Here is a 24,017-nt window from a genome sequence, read left to right on the forward strand (position 1 = left end):
TGTAGAGCAGTATAAACTGGGTTACATTTAGTTTAGGTTAACTCCTCTCCTCCAGGGTTGTAGAGCAGTATAAACTGGGTTAACTCCTCTCCTCCAGGGTTGTAGAGCAGTATAAACTGGGTTAACTCCTCTCCTCCAGGGTTGTAGAGCAGTATAAACTGGGTTAACTCCTCTCCTCCAGGGTTGTAGAGCAGTATAAACTGGGTTAACTCCTCTCCTCCAGGGTTGTAGAGCAGTATAAACTGGGTTAACTCTCTCCTCCAGGGTTGTAGAGCAGTATAAACTGGGTTAACTCCTCTCCTCCAGGGTTGTAGAGCAGTATAAACTGGGTTAACTCCTCTCCTCCAGGGTTGTAGAGCAGTATAAACTGGGTTAACTCCTCTCCTCCAGGGTTGTAGAGCAGTATAAACTGGGTTAACTCCTCTCCTCCAGGGTTGTAGAGCAGTATAAACTGGGTTAACTCCTCTCCTCCAGGGTTGTAGAGCAGTATAAACTGGGTTAACTCCTCTCCTCCAGGGTTGTAGAGCAGTATAAACTGGGTTAACTCCTCTCCTCCAGGGTTGTAGAGCAGTATAAACTGGGTTAACTCCTCTCCTCCAGGGTTGTAGAGCAGTATAAACTGGGTTAACTCCTCTCCTCCAGGGTTGTAGAGCAGTATAAACTGGGTTAATTTCCTCCAGGGTTTAGAGCAGTATAAACTCCTCTCCTCCAGGGTTGTAGAGCAGTATAAACTGGGTTAACTCCTCTCCTCCAGGGTTGTAGAGCAGTATAAACTGGGTTTACATTTAGTTTAGGTTAACTCCTCTCCTCCAGGGTTGTAGAGCAGTATAAACTGGGTTAACTCCTCTCCTCCAGGGTTGTAGAGCAGTATAAACTAAAGGGTCGTAGAGCAGTGGGTTAACTCCTCTCCTCCAGGGTTGTAGAGCAGTATAAACTGGGTTAACTCCTCTCCTCCAGGGTTGTAGAGCAGTATAAACTGGGTTAACTCCTCTCCTCCAGGGTTGTAGAGCAGTATAAACTGGGTTAACTCCTCTCCTCCAGGGTTGTAGAGCAGTATAAACTGGGTTAACTCCTCTCCTCCAGGGTTGTAGAGCAGTATAAACTGGGTTAACTCCTCTCCTCCAGGGTCAGTATAAACAACTCCTCTCCTCCAGGGTTGTAGAGCAGTATAAACTGGGTTAACTCCTCTCCTCCAGGGTTGTAGAGCAGTATAAACTGGGTTAACTCCTCTCCTCCAGGGTTGTATAAACTGGGTTAACTCCTCTCCTCCAGGGTTGTAGAGCAGTATAAACTGGGTTAACTCCTCTCCTCCAGGGTTGTAGAGCAGTATAAACTGGGTTAACTCCTCTCCTCCAGGGTCGTAGAGCAGTATAAACTGGGTTAACTCCTCTCCTCCAGGGTTGTAGAGCAGTATAAACTGGGTTAACTCCTCTCCTCCAGGGTTGTAGAGCAGTATAAACTGGGTTAACATTCCTCCAGGGTTTAGAGCAGTATAAACTGGGTTAACTCCTCTCCTCCAGGGTCGTAGAGCAGTATAAACTGGGTTAACTCCTCTCCTCCAGGGTTGTAGAGCAGTATAAACTGGGTTAACTCCTCTCCTCCAGGGTTGTAGAGCAGTATAAACTGGGTTTACTTTAGGGTTAACTCCTCTCCTCCAGGGTTGTAGAGCAGTATAAACTGGGTTAACTCCTCTCCTCCAGGGTTGTAGAGCAGTATAAACTGGGTTTACTCTCTCCTCCAGGGTTGTAGAGCAGTATAAACTGGGTTAACTCCTCTCCTCCAGGGTTGTAGAGCAGTATAAACTGGGTTAACTCCTCTCCTCCAGGGTTGTAGTAAGCAGTATAAACTGGGTTAACTCCTCTCCTCCAGGGTTGTAGAGCAGTATAAACTGGGTTAACTCCTCTCCTCCAGGGTTGTAGAGTTAAACTCCTCTCCTCCAGGGTTGTAGAGCAGTATAAACTGGGTTAACTCCTCTCCTCCAGGGTTGTAGAGCAGTATAAACTGGGTTAACTCCTCTCCTCCAGGGTTGTAGAGCAGTATAAACTGGGTTAACTCCTCTCCTCCAGGGTTGTAGAGCAGTATAAACTGGGTTAACTCCTCTCCTCCAGGGTTGTAGAGCAGTATAAACTGGGTTAACTCCTCTCCTCCAGGGTTGTAGAGCAGTATAAACTGGGTTAACTCCTCTCCTCCAGGGTTGTAGAGCAGTATAAACTGGGTTAACTCCTCTCCTCCAGGGTTGTAGAGCAGTATAAACTGGGTTAGGGTCGTACAGTATAAACTGGGTTAACTCCTCTCCTCCAGGGTTGTAGAGCAGTATAAACTGGGTTAACTCCTCTCCTCCAGGGTTGTAGAGCAGTATAAACTGGGTTTAATTTAGTTTAGGTTAACTCCTCCAGGGTCGTAGAGCAGTATAAACTGGGTTAACTCCTCTCCTCCAGGGTTGTAGAGCAGTATAAACTGGGTTAGGGTTGTACTCCTCTCCTCCAGGGTTGTAGAGCAGTATAAACTGGGTTAACTCCTCTCCTCCAGGGTTGTAGAGCAGTATAAACTGGGTTAACTCCTCTCCTCCAGGGTTGTAGAGCAGTATAAACTGGGTTAACTCCTCTCCTCCAGGGTTGTAGAGCAGTATAAACTGGGTTAACTCCTCTCCTCCAGGGTTGTAGAGCAGTATAAACTGGGTTAACTCCTCTCCTCCAGGGTTGTAGAGCAGTATAAACTGGGTTAACTCCTCTCCTCCAGGGTTGTAGAGCAGTATAAACTGGGTTAACTCCTCTCCTCCAGGGTTGTAGAGCAGTATAAACTGGGTTAACTCCTCTCCTCCAGGGTTGTAGAGCAGTATAAACTGGGTTAACTCCTCTCCTCCAGGGTCCAGTATAAACTGGGTTTACATTTAGTTTAGGCAGTTGGGTTGTAGAGCAGTATAAACTGGGTTAACTCCTCTCCTCCAGGGTTGTAGAGCAGTATAAACTGGGTTAACTCCTCTCCTCCAGGGTTGTAGAGCAGTATAAACTGGGTTAACTCCTCTCCTCCAGGGTTGTAGAGCAGTATAAACTGGGTTAACTCCTCTCCTCCAGGGTTGTAGAGCAGTATAAACTGGGTTAACTCCTCTCCTCCAGGGTTGTAGAGCAGTATAAACTGGGTTAACTCCTCTCCTCCAGGGTTGTAGAGCAGTATAAACTGGGTTAACTCCTCTCCTCCAGGGTTGTAGAGCAGTATAAACTGGGTTAACTCCTCTCCTCCAGGGTTGTAGAGCAGTATAAACTGGGTTTACATTTAGTTTAGGTTAACTCCTCTCCTCCAGGGTCGTAGAGCAGTATAAACTGGGTTAACTCCTCTCCTCCAGGGTTGTAGAGCAGTATAAACTGGGTTAACTCCTCTCCTCCAGGGTTGTAGAGCAGTATAAACTGGGTTTACATTTCCTCCAGTTTAGGTATAAACTCCTTAACTCCTCCAGGGTTGTAGAGCAGTATAAACTGGGTTAACTCCTCTCCTCCAGGGTTGTAGAGCAGTATAAACTGGGTTAACTCCTCTCCTCCAGGGTTGTAGAGCAGTATAAACTGGGTTAACTCCTCTCCTCCAGGGTTGTAGAGCAGTATAAACTGGGTTAACTCCTCTCCTCCAGGGTTGTAGAGCAGTATAAACTGGGTTTACATTTAGGGTTTAGAGCACTCCTCTCCTCCAGGGTTGTAGAGCAGTATAAACTGGGTTAACTCCTCTCCTCCAGGGTTGTAGAGCAGTATAAACTGGGTTAACTCCTCTCCTCCAGGTATAACTCCTCTCCTCCAGGGTTGTAGAGCAGTATAAACTGGGTTAACTCCTCTCCTCCAGGGTTGTAGAGCAGTATAAACTGGGTTAACTCCTCTCCTCCAGGGTTGTAGAGCAGTATAAACTGGGTTAACTCCTCTCCTCCAGGGTTGTAGAGCAGTATAAACTGGGTTAACTCCTCTCCTCCAGGGTTGTAGAGCAGTATAAACTGGGTTAACTCCTCTCCTCCAGGGTTGTAGAGCAGTATAAACTGGGTTAACTCCTCTCCTCCAGGGTTGTAGAGCAGTATAAACTGGGTTAACTCCTCTCCTCCAGGGTTGTAGAGCAGTATAAACTGGGTTAACTCCTCTCCTCCAGGGTTGTAGAGCAGTATAAACTGGGTTAACTCCTCTCCTCCAGGGTTGTAGAGCAGTATAAACTGGGTTAACTCCTCTCCTCCAGGGTTGTAGAGCAGTATAAACTGGGTTAACTCCTCTCCTCCAGGGTTGTAGAGCAGTATAAACTGGGTTAACTCCTCTCCTCCAGGGTTGTAGAGCAGTATAAACTGGGTTAACTCCTCTCCTCCAGGGTTGTAGAGCAGTATAAACTGGGTTAACTCCTCTCCTCCAGGGTTGTAGAGCAGTATAAACTGGGTTAACTCCTCTCCTTTGTAGAGCAGTATAAACTGGGTTAACTCCTCTCCTCCAGGGTTGTAGAGCAGTATAAACTGGGTTAACTCCTCTCCTCCAGGGTTGTAGAGCAGTATAAACTGGGTTAACTCCTCTCCTCCAGGGTTGTAGAGCAGTATAAACTGGGTTAACTCCTCTCCTCCAGGGTTGTAGAGCAGTATAAACTGGGTTAACTCCTCTCCTCCAGGGTTGTAGAGCAGTATAAACTGGGTTGTAGAGCAGTATAAACTGGGTTAACTCCTCTCCTCCAGGGTTGTAGAGCAGTATAAACTGGGTTAACTCCTCTCCTCCAGGGTTGTAGAGCAGTATAAACTGGGTTAACTCCTCTCCTCCAGGGTTGTAGAGCAGTATAAACTGGGTTAACTCTCTCCTCCAGGGTTGTAGAGCAGTATAAACTGGGTTAACTCCTCTCCTCCAGGGTTGTAGAGCAGTATAAACTGGGTTAACTCCTCTCCTCCAGGGTTGTAGAGCAGTATAAACTGGGTTTACATTTAGTTTAGGTTAACTCCTCTCCTCCAGGGTTGTAGAGCAGTATAAACTGGGTTAACTCCTCTCCTCCAGGGTTGTAGAGCAGTATAAACTGGGTTAACTCCTTCCTCCAGGGTTGTAGAGCAGTATAAACTGGGTTAACTCCTCTCCTCCAGGGTTGTAGAGCAGTATAAACTGGGTTAACTCCTCTCCTCCAGGGTTGTAGAGCAGTATAAACTGGGTTAACTCCTCTCCTCCAGGGTTGTAGAGCAGTATAAACTGGGTTAACTCCTCTCCTCCAGGGTTGTAGAGCAGTATAAACTGGGTTAACTCCTCTCCTCCAGGGTTGTAGAGCAGTATAAACTGGGTTAACTCCTCTCCTCCAGGGTTGTAGAGCAGTATAAACTGGGTTAACTCCTCTCCTCCAGGGTTGTAGAGCAGTATAAACTGGGTTAACTCCTCTCCTCCAGGGTTGTAGAGCAGTATAAACTGGGTTAACTCCTCTCCTCCAGGGTTGTAGAGCAGTATAACTCCTCTCCTCCAGGGTTGTAGAGCAGTATAAACTGGGTTAACTCCTCTCCTCCAGGGTTGTAGAGCAGTATAAACTGGGTTAACTCCTCTCCTCCAGGGTTGTAGAGCAGTATAAACTGGGTTAACTCCTCTCCTCCAGGGTTGTAGAGCAGTATAAACTGGGTTAACTCCTCTCCTCCAGGGTTGTAGAGCAGTATAAACTGGGTTAACTCCTCTCCTCCAGGGTTGTAGAGCAGTATAAACTGGGTTAACTCCTCTCCTCCAGGGTTGTAGAGCAGTATAAACTGGGTTAACTCCTCTCCTCCAGGGTTGTAGAGCAGTATAAACTGGGTTTACATTAAGTATAAACTGGGTTAACTCCTCTCCTCCAGGGTTGTAGAGCAGTATAAACTGGGTTAACTCCTCTCCTCCAGGGTTGTAGAGCAGTATAAACTGGGTTAACTCCTCTCCTCCAGGGTTGTAGAGCAGTATAAACTGGGTTTACATTTAGTTTAGGTTAACTCCTCTCCTCCAGGGTTGTAGAGCAGTATAAACTGGGTTAACTCCTCTCCTCCAGGGTTGTAGAGCAGTATAAACTGGGTTAACTCCTCTCCTCCAGGGTTGTAGAGCAGTATAAACTGGGTTAACTCCTCTCCTCCAGGGTTGTAGAGCAGTATAAACTGGGTTAACTCCTCCAGGGTTGTAGAGCAGTATAAACTGGGTTAACTCCTCTCCTCCAGGGTTGTAGAGCAGTATAAACTGGGTTAACTCCTCTCCTCCAGGGTTGTAGAGCAGTATAAACTGGGTTAACTCCTCTCCTCCAGGGTTGTAGAGCAGTATAAACTGGGTTAACTCCTCTCCTCCAGGGTTGTAGAGCAGTATAAACTGGGTTAACTCCTCTCCTCCAGGGTTGTAGAGCAGTATAAACAGTATAAACTGGGTTAACTCCTCTCCTCCAGGGTTTAGAGCAGTATAAACTGGGTTAACTCCTCTCCTCCAGGGTTGTAGAGCAGTATAAACTGGGTTAACTCCTCTCCTCCAGGGTTGTAGAGCAGTATAAACTGGGTTAACTCCTCTCCTCCAGGGTTGTAGAGCAGTATAAACTGGGTTAACTCCTCTCCTCCAGGGTTGTAGAGCAGTATAAACTGGGTTAACTCCTCTCCTCCAGGGTTGTAGAGCAGTATAAACTGGGTTAACTCCTCTCCTCCAGGGTTGTAGAGCAGTATAAACTGGGTTAACTCCTCTCCTCCAGGGTTGTAGAGCAGTATAAACTGGGTTAACTCCTCTCCTCCAGGGTTGTAGAGCAGTATAAACTGGGTTAACTCCTCTCCTCCAGGGTTGTAGAGCAGTATAAACTGGGTTAACTCCTCTCCTCCAGGGTCCAGGGTCCTCTCCTCCAGGGTTGTAGAGCAGTATAAACTGGGTTAACTCCTCTCCTCCAGGGTTGTAGAGCAGTATAAACTGGGTTTAACTCCTCTCCTCCAGGGTTGTAGAGCAGTATAAACTGGGTTAACTCCTCTCCTCCAGGGTTGTAGAGCAGTATAAACTGGGTTAACTCCTCTCCTCCAGGGTTGTAGAGCAGTATAAACTGGGTTAACTCCTCTCCTCCAGGGTTGTAGAGCAGTATAAACTGGGTTAACTCCTCTCCTCCAGGGTTGTAGAGCAGTATAAACTGGGTTAACTCCTCTCCTCCAGGGTTGTAGAGCAGTATAAACTGGGTTAACTCCTCTCCTCCAGGGTTGTAGAGCAGTATAAACTGGGTTAACTCCTCTCCTCCAGGGTCGTAGAGCAGTATAAACTGGGTTAACTCCTGGGTTGTAGAGCAGTTAACTGGGTTAACTCTCTCCTCCAGGGTTGTAGAGCAGTATAAACTGGGTTAACTCCTCTCCTCCAGGGTTAAACTGGGTTAACTCCTCTCCTCCAGGGTTGTAGAGCAGTATAAACTGGGTTAACTCCTCTCCTCCAGGGTTGTAGAGCAGTATAAACTGGGGGTTTAGAGCAGTAACTCCTCTCCTCCAGGGTTGTAGAGCAGTATAAACTGGGTTAACTCCTCTCCTCCAGGGTTGTAGAGCAGTATAAACTGGGTTAACTCCTCTCCTCCAGGGTTGTAGAGCAGTATAAACTGGGTTAACTCCTCTCCTCCAGGGTCGTAGAGCAGTATAAACTGGGTTAACTCCTCTCCTCCAGGGTTGTAGAGCAGTATAAACTGGGTTAACTCCTCTCCTCCAGGGTTGTAGAGCAGTATAAACTGGGTTAACTCCTCTCCTCCAGGGTTGTAGAGCAGTATAAACTCTCTCTCCTCCAGGGTTGTAGAGCAGTATAAACTGGGTTAACTCCTCTCCTCCAGGGTTGTAGAGCAGTATAAACTGGGTTTACATTAGTTTAGGTTAACTCCTCTCCTCCAGGGTTGTAGAGCAGTATAAACTGGGTTAACTCCTCTCCTCCAGGGTTGTAGAGCAGTATAAACTGGGTTAACTCCTCTCCTCCAGGGTTGTAGAGCAGTATAAACTGGGTTAACTCCTCTCCTCCAGGGTTGTAGAGCAGTATAAACTGGGTTAACTCCTCTCCTCCAGGGTTGTAGAGCAGTATAAACTGGGTTAACTCCTCTCCTCCAGGGTTGTAGAGCAGTATAAACTGGGTTTACATTTAGTTTAGGTTAACTCCTCTCCTCCAGGGTTGTAGAGCAGTATAAACTGGGTTAACTCCTCTCCTCCAGGGTTGTAGAGCAGTATAAACTGGGTTAACTCCTCTCCTCCAGGGTTGTAGAGCAGTATAAACTGGGTTAACTCCTCTCCTCCAGGGTTGTAGAGCAGTATAAACTGGGTTTACATTTAGTTTAGGTTAACTCCTCTCCTCCAGGGTTGTAGAGCAGTATAAACTGGGTTAACTCCTCTCCTCCAGGGTTGTAGAGCAGTATAAACTGGGTTAACTCCTCTCCTCCAGGGTTGTAGAGCAGTATAAACTGGGTTAACTCCTCTCCTCCAGGGTTGTAGAGCAGTATAAACTGGGTTAACTCCTCTCCTCCAGGGTTGTAGAGCAGTATAAACTGGGTTAACTCCTCTCCTCCAGGGTTGTAGAGCAGTATAAACTGGGTTAACTCCTCTCCTCCAGGGTTGTAGAGCAGTATAAACTGGGTTAACTCCTCTCCTCCAGGGTCGTAGAGCAGTATAAACTGGGTTAACTCCTCTCCTCCAGGGTTGTAGAGCAGTATAAACTGGGTTAACTCCTCTCCTCCAGGGTTGTAGAGCAGTATAAACTGGGTTAACTCCTCTCCTCCAGGGTTGTAGAGCAGTATAAACTGGGTTAACTCCTCTCCTCCAGGGTTGTAGAGCAGTATAAACTGGGTTAACTCTCTCCTCCAGGGTTGTAGAGCAGTATAAACTGGGTTAACTCCTCTCCTCCAGGGTTGTAGAGCAGTATAAACTGGGTTAACTCCTCTCCTCCAGGGTCGTAGAGCAGTATAAACTGGGTTAACTCCTCTCCTCCAGGGTTTAGAGCAGTATAAACTGGGTTAACTCCTCCAGGGTTGTAGAGCAGTATAAACTGGGTTAACTCCTCTCCCTCCAGGGTTGTAGAGCAGTATAAACTGGGTTTACTTTAGTCTCCTCCAGGGTCGTAGAGCAGTATAAACTGGGTTAACTCCTCTCCTCCAGGGTTGTAGAGCAGTATAAACTGGGTTAACTCCTCTCCTCCAGGGTTGTAGAGCAGTATAAACTGGGTTAACTCCTCTCCTCCAGGGTTGTAGAGCAGTATAAACTGGGTTAACTCCTCTCCTCCAGGGTCGTAGAGCAGTATAAACTGGGTTAACTCCTCTCCTCCAGGGTTGTAGAGCAGTATAAACTGGGTTAACTCCTCTCCTCCAGGGTTGTAGAGCAGTATAAACTGGGTTAACTCCTCTCCTCCAGGGTTGTAGAGCAGTATAAACTGGGTTAATCCTCTCCTCCAGGGTCGTAGAGCAGTATAAACTGGGTTAACTCCTCTCCTCCAGGGTTGTAGAGCAGTATAAACTGGGTTTACTCCTCTCCTCCAGGGTTGTAGAGCAGTATAAACTGGGTTAACTCCTCCTCCAGGGTCTCTCCTCCTCTCCTCCAGGGTTGTAGAGCAGTATAAACTGGGTTTACATTTAGTTTAGGTTAACTCTCCTCCAGGGTTGTAGAGCAGTATAAACTGGGTTAACTCCTCTCCTCCAGGGTTGTAGAGCAGTATAAACTGGGTTAACATTTCCTCCAGGGTTTAGAGCAGTATAAACTCTCTCTCCTCCAGGGTTGTAGAGCAGTATAAACTGGGTTAACTCCTCTCCTCCAGGGTTGTAAGCAGTATAAACTGGGTTAACTCCTCTCCTCCAGGGTTGTAGAGCAGTATAAACTGGGTTAACTCCTCTCCTCCAGGGTTGTAGAGCAGTATAAACTGGGTTTACATTTAGGTTAACTCCTCTCCTCCAGGGTCGTAGAGCAGTATAAACTGGGTTAACTCCTCTCCTCCAGGGTTGTAGAGCAGTATAAACTGGGTTAACTCCTCTCCTCCAGGGTTGTAGAGCAGTATAAACTGGGTTAACTCCTCTCCTCCAGGGTTGTAGAGCAGTATAAACTGGGTTAACTCCTCTCCTCCAGGGTTGTAGAGCAGTATAAACTGGGTTAACTCCTCTCCTCCAGGGTTGTAGAGCAGTATAAACTGGGTTAACTCCTCTCCTCCAGGGTTGTAGAGCAGTATAAACTGGGTTAACTCCTCTCCTCCAGGGTTGTAGAGCAGTATAAACTGGGTTAACTCCTCTCCTCCAGGGTTGTAGAGCAGTATAAACTGGGTTAACTCCTCTCCTCCAGGGTTGTAGAGCAGTATAAACTGGGTTAACTCCTCTCCTCCAGGGTTGTAGAGCAGTATAAACTGGGTTAACTCCTCTCCTCCAGGGTTGTAGAGCAGTATAAACTGGGTTAACTCCTCTCCTCCAGGGTTGTAGAGCAGTATAAACTGGGTTTACATTTAGTTTAAACTCCTCTCCTCCAGGGTCGTAGAGCAGTATAAACTGGGTTAACTCCTCTCCTCCAGGGTCGTAGAGCAGTATAAACTGGGTTTACATTTCCAGGGTTTAGGTTAACTCCTCTCCTCCAGGGTCGTAGAGCAGTATAAACTGGGTTAACTCCTCTCCTCCAGGGTTGTAGAGCAGTATAAACTGGGTTAACTCCTCTCCTCCAGGGTTGTAGGTATAAACTGGGTTAACTCCTCTCCTCCAGGGTTGTAGAGCAGTATAAACTGGGTTAACTCCTCTCCTCCAGGGTTGTAGAGCAGTATAAACTGGGTTAACTCCTCTCCTCCAGGGTTGTAGAGCAGTATAAACTGGGGTTGTAGAGCAGTATAAACTGGGTTAACTCCTCTCCTCCAGGGTTGTAGAGCAGTATAAACTGGGTTAACTCCTCTCCTCCAGGGTTGTAGAGCAGTATAAACTGGGTTAACTCCTCTCCTCCAGGGTTGTAGAGCAGTATAAACTGGGTTAACTCCTCTCCTCCAGGGTTGTAGAGCAGTATAAACTGGGTTAACTCCTCTCCTCCAGGGTTGTAGAGCAGTATAAACTGGGTTAACTCCTCTCCTCCAGGGTTGTAGAGCAGTATAAACTGGGTTAACTCCTCTCCTCCAGGGTTGTAGAGCAGTATAAACTGGGTTAACTCCTCTCCTCCAGGGTTGTAGAGCAGTATAAACTGGGTTAACTCCTCTCCTCCAGGGTTGTAGAGCAGTATAAACTGGGTTAACTCTCTCTCCTCCAGGGTTGTAGAGCAGTATAAACTGGGTTAACTCCTCTCCTCCAGGGTCGTAGAGCAGTATAAACTGGGTTTACATTTAGTTTAGGTTAACTCCTCTCCTCCAGGGTTGTAGAGCAGTATAAACTGGGTTAACTCCTCTCCTCCAGGGTTGTAGAGCAGTATAAACTGGGTTAACTCCTCTCCTCCAGGGTTGTAGAGCAGTATAAACTGGGTTAACTCCTCTCCTCCAGGGTTGTAGAGCAGTATAAACTGGGTTAACTCCTCTCCTCCAGGGTTGTAGAGCAGTATAAACTGGGTTAACTCCTCTCCTCCAGGGTTGTAGAGCAGTATAAACTGGGTTAACTCCTCTCCTCCAGGGTTGTAGAGCAGTATAAACTGGGTTAACTCCTCTCCTCCAGGGTTGTAGAGCAGTATAAACTGGGTTAACTCCTCTCCTCCAGGGTCAGTAGAGCAGTATAAACTGGGTTAACTCCTCTCCTCCAGGGTTGTAAGCAGTATAAACTGGGTTAACTCCTCTCCTCCAGGGTTGTAGAGCAGTATAAACTGGGTTAACTCCTCTCCTCCAGGGTTGTAGAGCAGTATAAACTGGGTTAACTCCTCTCCTCCAGGGTTGTAGAGCAGTATAAACTGGGTTAACTCCTCTCCTCCAGGGTCGTAGAGCAGTATAAACTGGGTTAACTCCTCTCCTCCAGGGTTGTAGAGCAGTATAAACTGGGTTAACTCCTCTCCTCCAGGGTTGTAGAGCAGTATAAACTGGGTTTACATTTAGTTTAGGTTAACTCCTCTCCTCCAGGGTTGTAGAGCAGTATAAACTGGGTTAACTCCTCTCCTCCAGGGTTGTAGAGCAGTATAAACTGGGTTAACTCCTCTCCTCCAGGGTTGTAGAGCAGTATAAACTGGGTTAACTCCTCTCCTCCAGGGTTGTAGAGCAGTATAAACTGGGTTAACTCCTCTCCTCCAGGGTTGTAGAGCAGTATAAACTGGGTTAACTCCTCTCCTCCAGGGTTGTAGAGCAGTATAAACTGGGTTAACTCCTCTCCTCCAGGGTCGTAGAGCAGTATAAACTGGGTTAACTCCTCTCCTCCAGGGTTGTAGAGCAGTATAAACTGGGTTAACTCCTCTCCTCCAGGGTCGTAGAGCAGTATAAACTGGGTTAACTCCTCTCCTCCAGGGTTGTAGAGCAGTATAAACTGGGTTAACTCCTCTCCTCCAGGGTTGTAGAGCAGTATAAACTGGGTTAACTCCTCTCCTCCAGGGTTGTAGAGCAGTATAAACTGGGTTAACTCCTCTCCTCCAGGGTCGTAGAGCAGTATAAACTGGGTTAACTCCTCTCCTCCAGGGTTGTAGAGCAGTATAAACTGGGTTAACTCCTCTCCTCCAGGGTTGTAGAGCAGTATAAACTGGGTTTACTCCTCTCCTCCAGGGTTAGAGCAGTATAAACTGGGTTAACTCCTCTCCTCCAGGGTCGTAGAGCAGTATAAACTGGGTTAACTCCTCTCCTCCAGGGTCGTAGAGCAGTATAAACTGGGTTAACTCTCTCCTCCAGGGTTGTAGAGCAGTATAAACTGGGTTAACTCCTCTCCTCCAGGGTTGTAGAGCAGTATAAACTGGGTTAACTCCTCTCCTCCAGGGTTGTAGAGCAGTATAAACTGGGTTAACTCCTCTCCTCCAGGGTTGTAGAGCAGTATAAACTGGGTTTACATTTAGTTTAGGTTAACTCCTCTCCTCCAGGGTCGTAGAGCAGTATAAACTGGGTTAACTCCTCTCCTCCAGGGTCGTAGAGCAGTATAAACTGGGTTTACATTTAGTTTAGGTTAACTCCTCTCCTCCAGGGTTGTAGAGCAGTATAAACTGGGTTAACTCCTCTCCTCCAGGGTTGTAGAGCAGTATAAACTGGGTTAACTCCTCTCCTCCAGGGTTGTAGAGCAGTATAAACTGGGTTAACTCCTCTCCTCCAGGGTTGTAGAGCAGTATAAACTGGGTTAACTCCTCTCCTCCAGGGTTGTAGAGCAGTATAAACTGGGTTAACTCCTCTCCTCCAGGGTTGTAGAGCAGTATAAACTGGGTTAACTCCTCTCCTCCAGGGTTGTAGAGCAGTATAAACTGGGTTAACTCCTCTCCTCCAGGGTTGTAGAGCAGTATAAACTGGGTTTACTCCTTCCTCCAGGGTTTATAAACTGGTTAACTCCTCTCCTCCAGGGTCGTAGAGCAGTATAAACTGGGTTAACTCCTCTCCTCCAGGGTTGTAGAGCAGTATAAACTGGGTTAACTCCTCTCCTCCAGGGTTGTAGAGCAGTATAAACTGGGTTAACTCCTCTCCTCCAGGGTTGTAGAGCAGTATAAACTGGGTTAACTCCTCTCCTCCAGGGTTGTAGAGCAGTATAAACTGGGTTAACTCCTCTCCTCCAGGGTTGTAGAGCAGTATAAACTGGGTTAACTCCTCTCCTCCAGGGTTGTAGAGCAGTATAAACTGGGTTAACTCCTCTCCTCCAGGGTTGTAGAGCAGTATAAACTGGGTTAACTCCTCTCCTCCAGGGTCGTAGAGCAGTATAAACTGGGTTAACTCCTCTCCTCCAGGGTCGTAGAGCAGTATAAACTGGGTTAACTCCTCTCCTCCAGGGTTGTAGAGCAGTATAAACTGGGTTTACATTTAGTTTAGGGTAACTCCTCTCCTCCAGGGTCGTAGAGCAGTATAAACTGGGTTAACTCCTCTCCTCCAGGGTTGTAGAGCAGTATAAACTGGGTTAACTCCTCTCCTCCAGGGTTGTAGAGCAGTATAAACTGGGTTAACTCCTCTCCTCCAGGGTCGTAGAGCAGTATAAACTGGGTTAACTCCTCTCCTCCAGGGTTGTAGAGCAGTATAAACTGGGTTAACTCCTCTCCTCCAGGGTTGTAGAGCAGTATAAACTGGGTTAACTCCTCTCCTCCAGGGTCGTAGAGCAGTATAAACTGGGTTAACTCCTCTCCTCCAGGGTTGTAGAGCAGTATAAACTGGGTTAACTCCTCTCCTCCAGGGTTGTAGAGCAGTATAAACTGGGTTAACTCCTCTCCTCCAGGGTTGTAGAGCAGTATAAACTGGGTTAACTCCTCTCCTCCAGGGTTGTAGAGCAGTATAAACTGGGTTAACTCCTCTCCTCCAGGGTTGTAGAGCAGTATAAACTGGGTTAACTCCTCTCCTCCAGGGTTGTAGAGCAGTATAAACTGGGTTAACTCCTCTCCTCCAGGGTTGTAGAGCAGTATAAACTGGGTTAACTCCTCTCCTCCAGGGTTGTAGAGCAGTATAAACTGGGTTAACTCCTCTCCTCCAGGGTTGTAGAGCAGTATAAACTGGGTTAACTCCTCTCCTCCAGGGTCGTAGAGCAGTATAAACTGGGTTTACATTTAGTAAACTCCTCTCCTCCAGGGTCGTAGAGCAGTATAAACTGGGTTTACATTTAGTTTAGGTTAACTCCTCTCCTCCAGGGTTGTAGAGCAGTATAAACTGGGTTAACTCCTCTCCTCCAGGGTTGTAGAGCAGTATAAACTGGGTTTACATTTAGTTTAAGTTAACTCCTCTCCTCCAGGGTCGTAGAGCAGTATAAACTGGGTTAACTCCTCTCCTCCAGGGTTGTAGAGCAGTATAAACTGGGTTAACTCCTCTCCTCCAGGGTTGTAGAGCAGTATAAACTGGGTTTACATTTAGTTTAAGTTAACTCCTCTCCTCCAGGGTCGTAGAGCAGTATAAACTGGGTTAACTCCTCTCCTCCAGGGTCGTAGAGCAGTATAAACTGGGTTAACTCCTCTCCTCCAGGGTCGTAGAGCAGTATAAACTGGGTTAACTCCTCTCCTCCAGGGTCGTAGAGCAGTATAAACTGGGTTAACTCCTCTCCTCCAGGGTTGTAGAGCAGTATAAACTGGGTTAACTCCTCTCCTCCAGGGTCGTAGAGCAGTATAAACTGGGTTAACTCCTCTCCTCCAGGGTCGTAGAGCAGTATAAACTGGGTTAACTCCTCTCCTCCAGGGTTGTAAGAGCAGTATAAACTGGGTTAACTCCTCTCCTCCAGGGTTGTAAGAGCAGTATAAACTGGGTTAACTCCTCTCCTCCAGGGTCGTAGAGCAGTATAAACTGGGTTAACTCCTCTCCTCCAGGGTCGTAGAGCAGTATAAACTGGGTTAACTCCTCTCCTCCAGGGTCGTAGAGCAGTATAAACTGGGTTAACTCCTCTCCTCCAGGGTCGTAGAGCAGTATAAACTGGGTTAACTCTTCTCCTCCAGGGTCGTAGAGCAGTATAAACTGGGTTAACTCCTCTCCTCCAGGGTTGTAGAGCAGTATAAACTGGGTTAACTCCTCTCCTCCAGGGTTGTAGAGCAGTATAAACTGGGTTAACTCCTCTCCTCCAGGGTTGTAGAGCAGTATAAACTGGGTTAACTCCTCTCCTCCAGGGTCGTAGAGCAGTATAAACTGGGTTAACTCCTCTCCTCCAGGGTTGTAGAGCAGTATAAACTGGGTTAACTCCTCTCCTCCAGGGTTGTAGAGCAGTATAAACTGGGTTTACATTTAGTTTAGGTTAACTCCTCTCCTCCAGGGTCGTAGAGCAGTATAAACTGGGTCGTAGAGCAGTATAAACTGGGTTTAATTTAGTTTAGGTTAACTCCTCTCCTCCAGGGTCGTAGAGCAGTATAAACTGGGTTAACTCCTCTCCTCCAGGGTTGTAGAGCAGTATAAACTGGGTTTACATTTAGTTTAAACTCCTCTCCTCCAGGGTTGTAGAGCAGTATAAACTGGGTTAACTCCTCTCCTCCAGGGTTGTAGAGCAGTATAAACTGGGTTAACTCCTCTCCTCCAGGGTTGTAGAGCAGTATAAACTGGGTTAACTCCTCTCCTCCAGGGTTGTAGAGCAGTATAAACTGGGTTAACTCCTCTCCTCCAGGGTTGTAGAGCAGTATAAACTGGGTTAACTCCTCTCCTCCAGGGTTGTAGAGCAGTATAAACTGGGTTAACTCCTCTCCTCCAGGGTTGTAGAGCAGTATAAACTGGGTTAACTCCTCTCCTCCAGTCGTAGAGCAGTATAAACTGGGTTAACTCCTCTCCTCCAGGGTCGTAGAGCAGTATAAACTGGGTTAACTCCTCTCCTCCAGGGTCGTAGAGCAGTATAAACTGGGTTAACTCCTCTCCTCCAGGGTTGTAGAGCAGTATAAACTGGGTTAACTCCTCTCCTCCAGGGTTGTAGAGCAGTAACTCCTCTCCTCCAGGGTTGTAAAGTATAAACTGGGTTAACTCCTCTCCTCCAGGGTTGTAGAGCAGTATAAACTGGGTTAACTCCTCTCCTCCAGGGTTGTAGAGCAGTATAAACTGGGTTAACTCCTCTCCTCCAGGGTTGTAGAGCAGTATAAACTGGGTTAACTCCTCTCCTCCAGGGTTGTAGAGCAGTATAAACTGGGTTTACATTTAGTTTAGGTTAACTCCTCTCCTCCAGGGTTGTAGAGCAGTATAAACTGGGTTAACTCCTCTCCTCCAGGGTCGTAGAGCAGTATAAACTGGGTTTACATTTAGTTTAGGTTAACTCCTCTCCTCCAGGGTCGTAGAGCAGTATAAACTGGGTTAACTCCTCTCCTCCAGGGTCGTAGAGCAGTATAAACTGGGTTTACATTTAGTTTAGGGTAACTCCTCTCCTCCAGGGTTGTAGAGCAGTATAAACTGGGTTAACTCCAGTATAAACTGGGTTAACTCTCCTCCAGGGTTGTAGAGCAGTATAAACTGGGTTAACTCCTCTCCTTCAGGGTTGTAGAGCAGTATAAACTGGCTTAACTCCTCTCCTCCAGGGTCGTAGAGCAGTATAAACTGGGTTAACTCCTCTCCTCCAGGGTTGTAGAGCAGTATAAACTGGGTTAACTCCTCTCCTCCAGGGTTGTAGAGCAGTATAAACTGGGTTTACATTTAGTTTAGGTTAACTCCTCTCCTCCAGGGTCGTAGAGCAGTATAAACTGGGTTAACTCCTCTCCTCCAGGGTTGTAGAGCAGTATAAACTGGGTTTACATTTAGTTTAGGTTAACTCCTCTCCTCCAGGGTTGTAGAGCAGTATAAACTGGGTTAACTCCTCTCCTCCAGGGTTGTAGAGCAGTATAAACTGGGTTTACATTTAGTTTAGGTTAACTCCTCTCCTCCAGGGTCGTAGAGCAGTATAAACTGGGTTAACTCCTCTCCTCCAGGGTCGTAGAGCAGTATAAACTGGGTTTACATTTAGTTTAGGGTAACTCCTCTCCTCCAGGGTTGTAGAGCAGTATAAACTGGGTTAACTCCTCTCCTCCAGGGTCGTAGAGCAGTATAAACTGGGTTTACATTTAGTTTAGGTTAACTCCTCTCCTCCAGGGTCGTAGAGCAGCATAAACTGGGTTAACTCCTCTCCTCCAGGGTCGTAGAGCAGCATAAACTGGGTTAACTCCTCTCCTCCAGGGTCGTAGAGCAGTATAAACTGGGTTAACTCCTCTCCTCCAGGGTTGTAGAGCAGTATAAACTGGGTTAACTCCTCTCCTCCAGGGTTGTAGAGCAGTATAAACTGGGTTAACTCCTCTCCTCCAGGGTTGTAGAGCAGTATAAACTGGGTTAACTCCTCTCCTCCAGGGTTGTAGAGCAGTATAAACTGGGTTAACTCCTCTCCTCCAGGGTTGTAGAGCAGTATAAACTGGGTTAACTCCTCTCCTCCAGGGTCGTAGAGCAGTATAAACTGGGTTTACATTTAGTTTAGGTTAACTCCTCTCCTCCAGGGTTGTAGAGCAGTATAAACTGGGTTAACTCCTCTCCTCCAGGGTTGTAGAGCAGTATAAACTGGGTTTACATTTAGTAAACTCCTCTCCTCCAGGGTCGTAGAGCAGTATAAACTGGGTTTACATTTAGTTTAGGTTAACTCCTCTCCTCCAGGGTTGTAGAGCAGTATAAACTGGGTTAACTCCTCTCCTCCAGGGTCGTAGAGCAGTATAAACTGGGTTTACATTTAGTAAACTCCTCTCCGGGGTCGTAGAGCAGTATAAACTGGGTTTACATTTAGTAAACTCCTCTCCAGGGTCGTAGAGCAGTATAAACTGGGTTTACATTTAGTTTAGGTTAACTCCTCTCCCCCAGGGTCGTAGAGCAGTATAAACTGGGTTAACTCCTCTCCTCCAGGGTCGTAGAGCAGTATAAACTGGGAGCAGTTAAACTCCTCTCTCCTCCAGGGTTGTAGAGCAGTATAAACTGGGTTAACTCCTCTCCTCCAGGGTTGTAGAGCAGTATAAACTGGGTTAACTCCTCTCCTCCAGGGTTGTAGAGCAGTATAAACTGGGTTAACTCCTCTCCTCCAGGGTTGTAGAGCAGTATAAACTGGGTTAACTCCTCTCCTCCAGGGTCGTAGAGCAGTATAAACTAGGTTAACTCCTCTCCTCCAGGGTTGTAGAGCAGTATAAACTGGGTTAACTCCTCTCCTCCAGGGTCGTAGAGCAGTATAAACTGGGTTTACATTTAGTTTAGGTTAACTCCTCTCCTCCAGGGTCGTAGAGCAGTATAAACTGGGTTAACTCCTCTCCTCCAGGGTCGTAGAGCAGTATAAACTGGGTTAACTCCTCTCCTCCAGGGTCGTAGAGCAGTATAAACTGGGTTAACTCCTCTCCTCCAGGGTTGTAGAGCAGTATAAACTGGGTTAACTCCTCTCCTCCAGGGTTGTAAGAGCAGTAGAAACTGGGTTAACTCCTCTCCTCCAGGGTTGTAGAGCAGTATAAACTGGGTTAACTCCTCTCCTCCAGGGTCGTAGAGCAGTATAAACTGGGTTTACATTTAGTTTAGGTTAACTCCTCTCCTCCAGGGTCGTAGAGCAGTATAAACTGGGTTAACTCCTCTCCTCCAGGGTCGTAGAGCAGTATAAACTGGGTTAACTCCTCTCCTCCAGGGTCGTAGAGCAGTATAAACTGGGTTAACTCCTCTCCTCCAGGGTTGTAGAGCAGTATAAACTGGGTTAACTCCTCTCCTCCAGGGTCGTAGAGCAGTATAAACTGGGTTAACTCCTCTCCTCCAGGGTTGTAGAGCAGTATAAACTGGGTTAACTCCTCTCCTCCAGGGTCGTAGAGCAGTATAAACTGGGTTAACTCCTCTCCTCCAGCGTCGTAGAGCAGTATAAACTGGGTTAACTCCTCTCCTCCAGGGTTGTAGAGCAGTATAAACTGGGTTAACTCCTCTCCTCCAGGGTCGTAGAGCAGTATAAACTGGGTTAACTCCTCTCCTCCAGGGTTGTAGAGCAGTATAAACTGGGTTAACTCCTCTCCTCCAGGGTTGTAGAGCAGTATAAACTGGGTTAACTCCTCTCCTCCAGGGTCGTAGAGCAGTATAAACTGGGTTTACATTTAGTTTAGGTTAACTCCTCTCCTCCAGGGTCGTAGAGCAGTATAAACTGGGTTAACTCCTCTCCTCCAGGGTCGTAGAGCAGTATAAACTGGGTTAACTCCTTCCTCCAGGGTCGTAGAGCAGTATAAACTGGGTTAACTCCTCTCCTCCAGGGTCGTAGAGCAGTATAAACTGGGTTAACTCCTCTCCTCCAGGGTCGTAGAGCAGTATAAACTGGGTTAACTCCTCTCCTCCAGGGTTGTAGAGCAGTATAAACTGGGTTAACCCTCTCCTCCAGGGTTGTAGAGCAGTATAAACTGGGTTAACTCCTCTCCTCCAGGGTCGTAGAGCAGTATAAACTGGGTTAACTCCTCTCCTCCAGGGTTGTAGAGCAGTATAAACTGGGTTAACTCCTCTCCTCCAGGGTTGTAGAGCAGTATAAACTGGGTTAACTCCTCTCCTCCAGGGTCGTAGAGCAGTATAAACTGGGTTAACTCCTCTCCTCCAGGGTTGTAGAGCAGTATAAACTGGGTTAACTCTCTCCTCCAGGGTCGTAGAGCAGTATAAACTGGGTTAACTCCTCTCCTCCAGGGTTGTAGAGCAGTATAAACTGGGTTAACTCCTCTCCTCCAGGGTCGTAGAGCAGTATAAACTGGGTTAACTCCTCTCCTCCAGGGTCGTAGAGCAGTATAAACTGGGTTAACTCCTCTCCTCCAGGGTCGTAGAGCAGTATAAACTGGGTTAACTCCTCTCCTCCAGGGTTGTAGAGCAGTATAAACTGGGTTAACTCCTCTCCTCCAGGGTCGTAGAGCAGTATAAACTGGGTTAACTCCTCTCCTGTGATCACATGACCTAGTCCACTCTGTCTGACACATGCCTGTGATCACATGACCTAGTCCACTCTGTCTGACACATGCCTGTGATCACATGACCTAGTCCACTCTGTCTGACACATGCCTGTGATCACATGACCTAGTCCACTCTGTCTGACACATGCCTGTGATCACATGACCTAGTCCACTCTGTCTGACACATGCCTGTGATCACATGACCTAGTCCACTCTGTCTGACACATGCCTGTGATCACATGACCTAGTCCACTCTGTCTGACACATGCCTGTGATCACATGACCTAGTCCACTCTGTCTGACACATGCCTGTGATCACATGACCTAGTCCACTCTGTCTGACACATGCCTGTGATCACATGACCTAGTCCACTCTGTCTGACACATGCCTGTGATCACATGACCTAGTCCACTCTGTCTGACACATGCCTGTGATCACATGACCCTAGCCCACTCTGTCTGACACATGCCTGTGATCACATGACCCACTCTGTCTGACACATGCCTGTGATCACATGACCTCCACTCTGTCTGACACATGCCTGTGATCACATGACCTAGTCCACTCTGTCTGACACATGCCTGTGATCACATGACCTAGTCCACTCTGTCTGACACATGCCTGTGATCACATGACCTAGTCCACTCTGTCTGACACATGCCTGTGATCACATGACCTAGCCTGCATATCTTCAGTGCATTCGGATATTATTCAGACCACTTCCCTTTTTCCAAATGTTACGTTACAGCCTTGTTCTAAAATGGATTGGAGGTTGACAGAGCAAAAACAAAGCCAAAGAGGTCTAAGGAACTGTCTGTAGATCTGGGGAAGGGTCTGCAGCATTGAAGGTCCCCCAAGAACACAGTGGCCTCCATCATTCTTTAATGGAAGAAGTTTGGAACCACCAAGACTCTTCCTAGAGCTGGCCGCCGGGACAAAATGAGCAATCGGGGGAGAAGACCAACCCGATGGTCACTCTGATAGAGCTCCAGCGTTCCTCTGGAGATGGGAGAACCTTCCAGAAGGACAACCATCTATGCGGCATTCCACCAATCAGGCCTTTATGGTAGAGTGGCCAGACGGAAGCAACTCCTCAGTAAAAGGCACATGACGGCCCTCTTGGGAGTTTCAGACCATGAGAAACAAGATTATCTGGTCCGATGAAACCAAGTATGGTCTGATGGCCAATCGGCACGTCTGGAGGAAACCTGGCACCATCCCTATGGTGAAGCATGGTGGTGGCAGCATCATGCTGTGGGGATGTTTTTCAGTGGCAGGGCCTGGGAGACTAGTCAGGATCAAGGGAAAGATGAACGGAGCAAAGTACAGGGAGATCTTTGATGAAAACCTGCTACAGAGTGCTCAGGACCTCAGACTGGGCGAAGGTTCACCTTCCAACAGGACAACGACCCTAAGCACACAGCCTAGACAACACAGGAGTGGCTTCTGGACAAGTCTCTGAATGTCCTTGAGTGGCCCAGCCAGAGCCCAGACTTGAACCCGATCGAACATCTCTGGAGAGACCTGAAAATAGCTGTGTAGCGACGATCCCCATCCAACTTAACAGAGCTTGAGAGGATCTGCAGAGAGGAATGGGAGAAACTCCCCAAATACAGCTGTGCCAAGCTTGTAGCGTCATACACAAGAAGAATCGATGCTATAATTGCTGCCTCTGTTGCTTCAGCAAAGTACTGAGTAAAGGGTCTGAATACTTTATATAAATTTGATATTTCATGTTATTATTCGTTTAAAAAAACAACCTGTTTTACCTTTCTCATTGTGTGTAGATAAGGGGGGAAAAACAACCTGTTTTACCTTTCTCATTGTGTGTAGATAAGGGGGGAAAAACAACCTGTTTTACCTTTCTCATTGTGTGTGTAGATAAGGGGGAAAAAACAATTTAATCCTTTAAAAAAGAAAAGGCTGTAACGTAACAAAATGTTGAAAAAGTCAAGGGGTCTGAATACTTTCCGAATACGCTGTTTCCCCTCCTGATGTGTGGGTTTTTACTGCGTATCCTAAATGTTGTCTTGAAACAGTTATATAATTTCTTCAATAACTATTTTCTTTTGCTATCAGGCTACTAGTTGCAATCAGTGATCTTTTTAAATGTTTTTATTTTTTATCTTGTATGTTTTAATCCCTCCCTCCCTGTCACCCGCTATAGGTGCTACCTTATCGATGCGCTCCCTGGTGAAGGAGGAGCCTGATTGGAGGACGGGGGTCAGCCCTGGGGAGAGGGGCGGGATGGTTGGCGGTCCTCTTAGGCTGCGGAGGGGAAGCAGGTTCACCTGGAGGAAGGAGTGCCAGTCCATCATGGAGAGGTGAGCCAATCACAGACCCTGATTGGGTTAGGTTTCCATGACAACGGATCCAAAACAGATTCTCCAACCAGCACTAACCGATGGTGGTTGAGTCTATTCATGTTAGTGATTCTGTCACTAAGACATTTTTAGGGTGCGTTCATTTCGCTTCAACGTTTGCTACGTTGCGCGGCGGTTTGTATTGAATGACAACGTTTTTCCAAAATGGTGCCTTTTTAAGGTATGTTTACTCCCGTGACCATTTTTGAAATGGGTTGGTGAAATTGCTTGAGCCGTACTGAGAATTCGGAAAAGGATGAAAGCCAACTGTCCAATAATCTAGAACAGAGCTGTGTGGACATGTTTTTGGAGTCTGAGTGCTTTCCTCTACTAGGGCCAGTGGTCCCCAACCCTGGTCTGGGCTGAGAGCTATGCTAGAGAGCTATGCTAGAGAGCTGGGCTGAGAGCTATGCTGGAGAGCTATGCTGGAGAGCTATGCTAGAGAGCTATGCTAGAGAGCTGGGCTGAGAGCTATGCTAGAGAGCTATGCTAGAGAGCTGGGCTGAGAGCTGGGCTGGAGAGCTGGGCTGGAGAGCTATGCTGGAGAGCTATGCTAGAGAGCTGGGCTGAGAGCTATGCTAGAGAGCTGGGCTGGAGAGCTATGCTAGAGAGCTGGGCTGAGAGCTATGCTAGAGAGCTGGGCTGGAGAGCTATGCTGGAGAGCTGGGCTGGAGAGCTATGCTAGAGAGCTGGGCTGGAGAGCTATGCTAGAGAGCTGTGCTAGAGAGCTGGGCTGGAGAGCTGGGCTGGAGAGCTGGGCTGGAGAGCTGGGCTGGAGAGCTGGGCTGGAGAGCTGGGCTGGAGAGCTGGGCTGGAGAGTTGGGCTGGAGAGTTGGGCTGGAGAGTTGGGCTGGAGAGTTGGGCTGGAGAGCTGGGCTGGAGAGCTGGGCTGGAGAGCTGGGCTGGAGAGCTGGGCTGGAGAGCTGGGCTGGAGAGCTGGGCTGGAGAGCTGGGCTGGAGAGCTGGGCTGGAGAGCTATGCTGGAGAGCTATGCTGGAGAGCTATGCTGGAGAGCTATGCTGGAGAGCTATGCTGGAGAGCTATGCTGGAGAGCTATGCTGGAGAGCCGGGCTGGAGAGCCGGGCTGGAGAGCCGGGCTGGAGAGCCGGGCTGGAGAGCCGGGCTGGAGAGCCGGGCTGGAGAGCCGGGCTGGAGAGCTATGCTGGAGAGCTATGCTGGAGAGCTATGCTGGAGAGCTATGCTGGAGAGCTATGCTGGAGAGCTATGCTGGAGAGCTATGCTGGAGAGCTATGCTGGAGAGCTATGCTGGAGAGCTATGGGTTGTCCAGGCTTTTGTCCAAGCCCAGCACTA

General features: G+C 47.6%; 1 protein-coding gene across 1 annotated transcript in view; it reads left to right on the forward strand.

Annotated features, from left to right (window-relative positions):
* LOC124043072 (homeobox-containing protein 1-like) overlaps window positions 1-22,670 on the forward strand; it is a 61,885-nt gene extending 39,215 nt beyond the window's left edge. The window contains exon 7 of the mRNA XM_046361245.1: window positions 22,510-22,670. Coding sequence (XP_046217201.1) covers window positions 22,510-22,670 — 161 coding nt within the window. The remainder of the gene's footprint in view (window positions 1-22,509) is intronic.
* Window positions 22,671-24,017: the final 1,347 nt, after the last annotated feature.

Source organism: Oncorhynchus gorbuscha, linkage group LG09 (genome assembly GCF_021184085.1).
Source record: "Oncorhynchus gorbuscha isolate QuinsamMale2020 ecotype Even-year linkage group LG09, OgorEven_v1.0, whole genome shotgun sequence".
In the NCBI taxonomy this organism is placed as follows: Eukaryota; Metazoa; Chordata; class Actinopteri; order Salmoniformes; family Salmonidae; genus Oncorhynchus; species Oncorhynchus gorbuscha.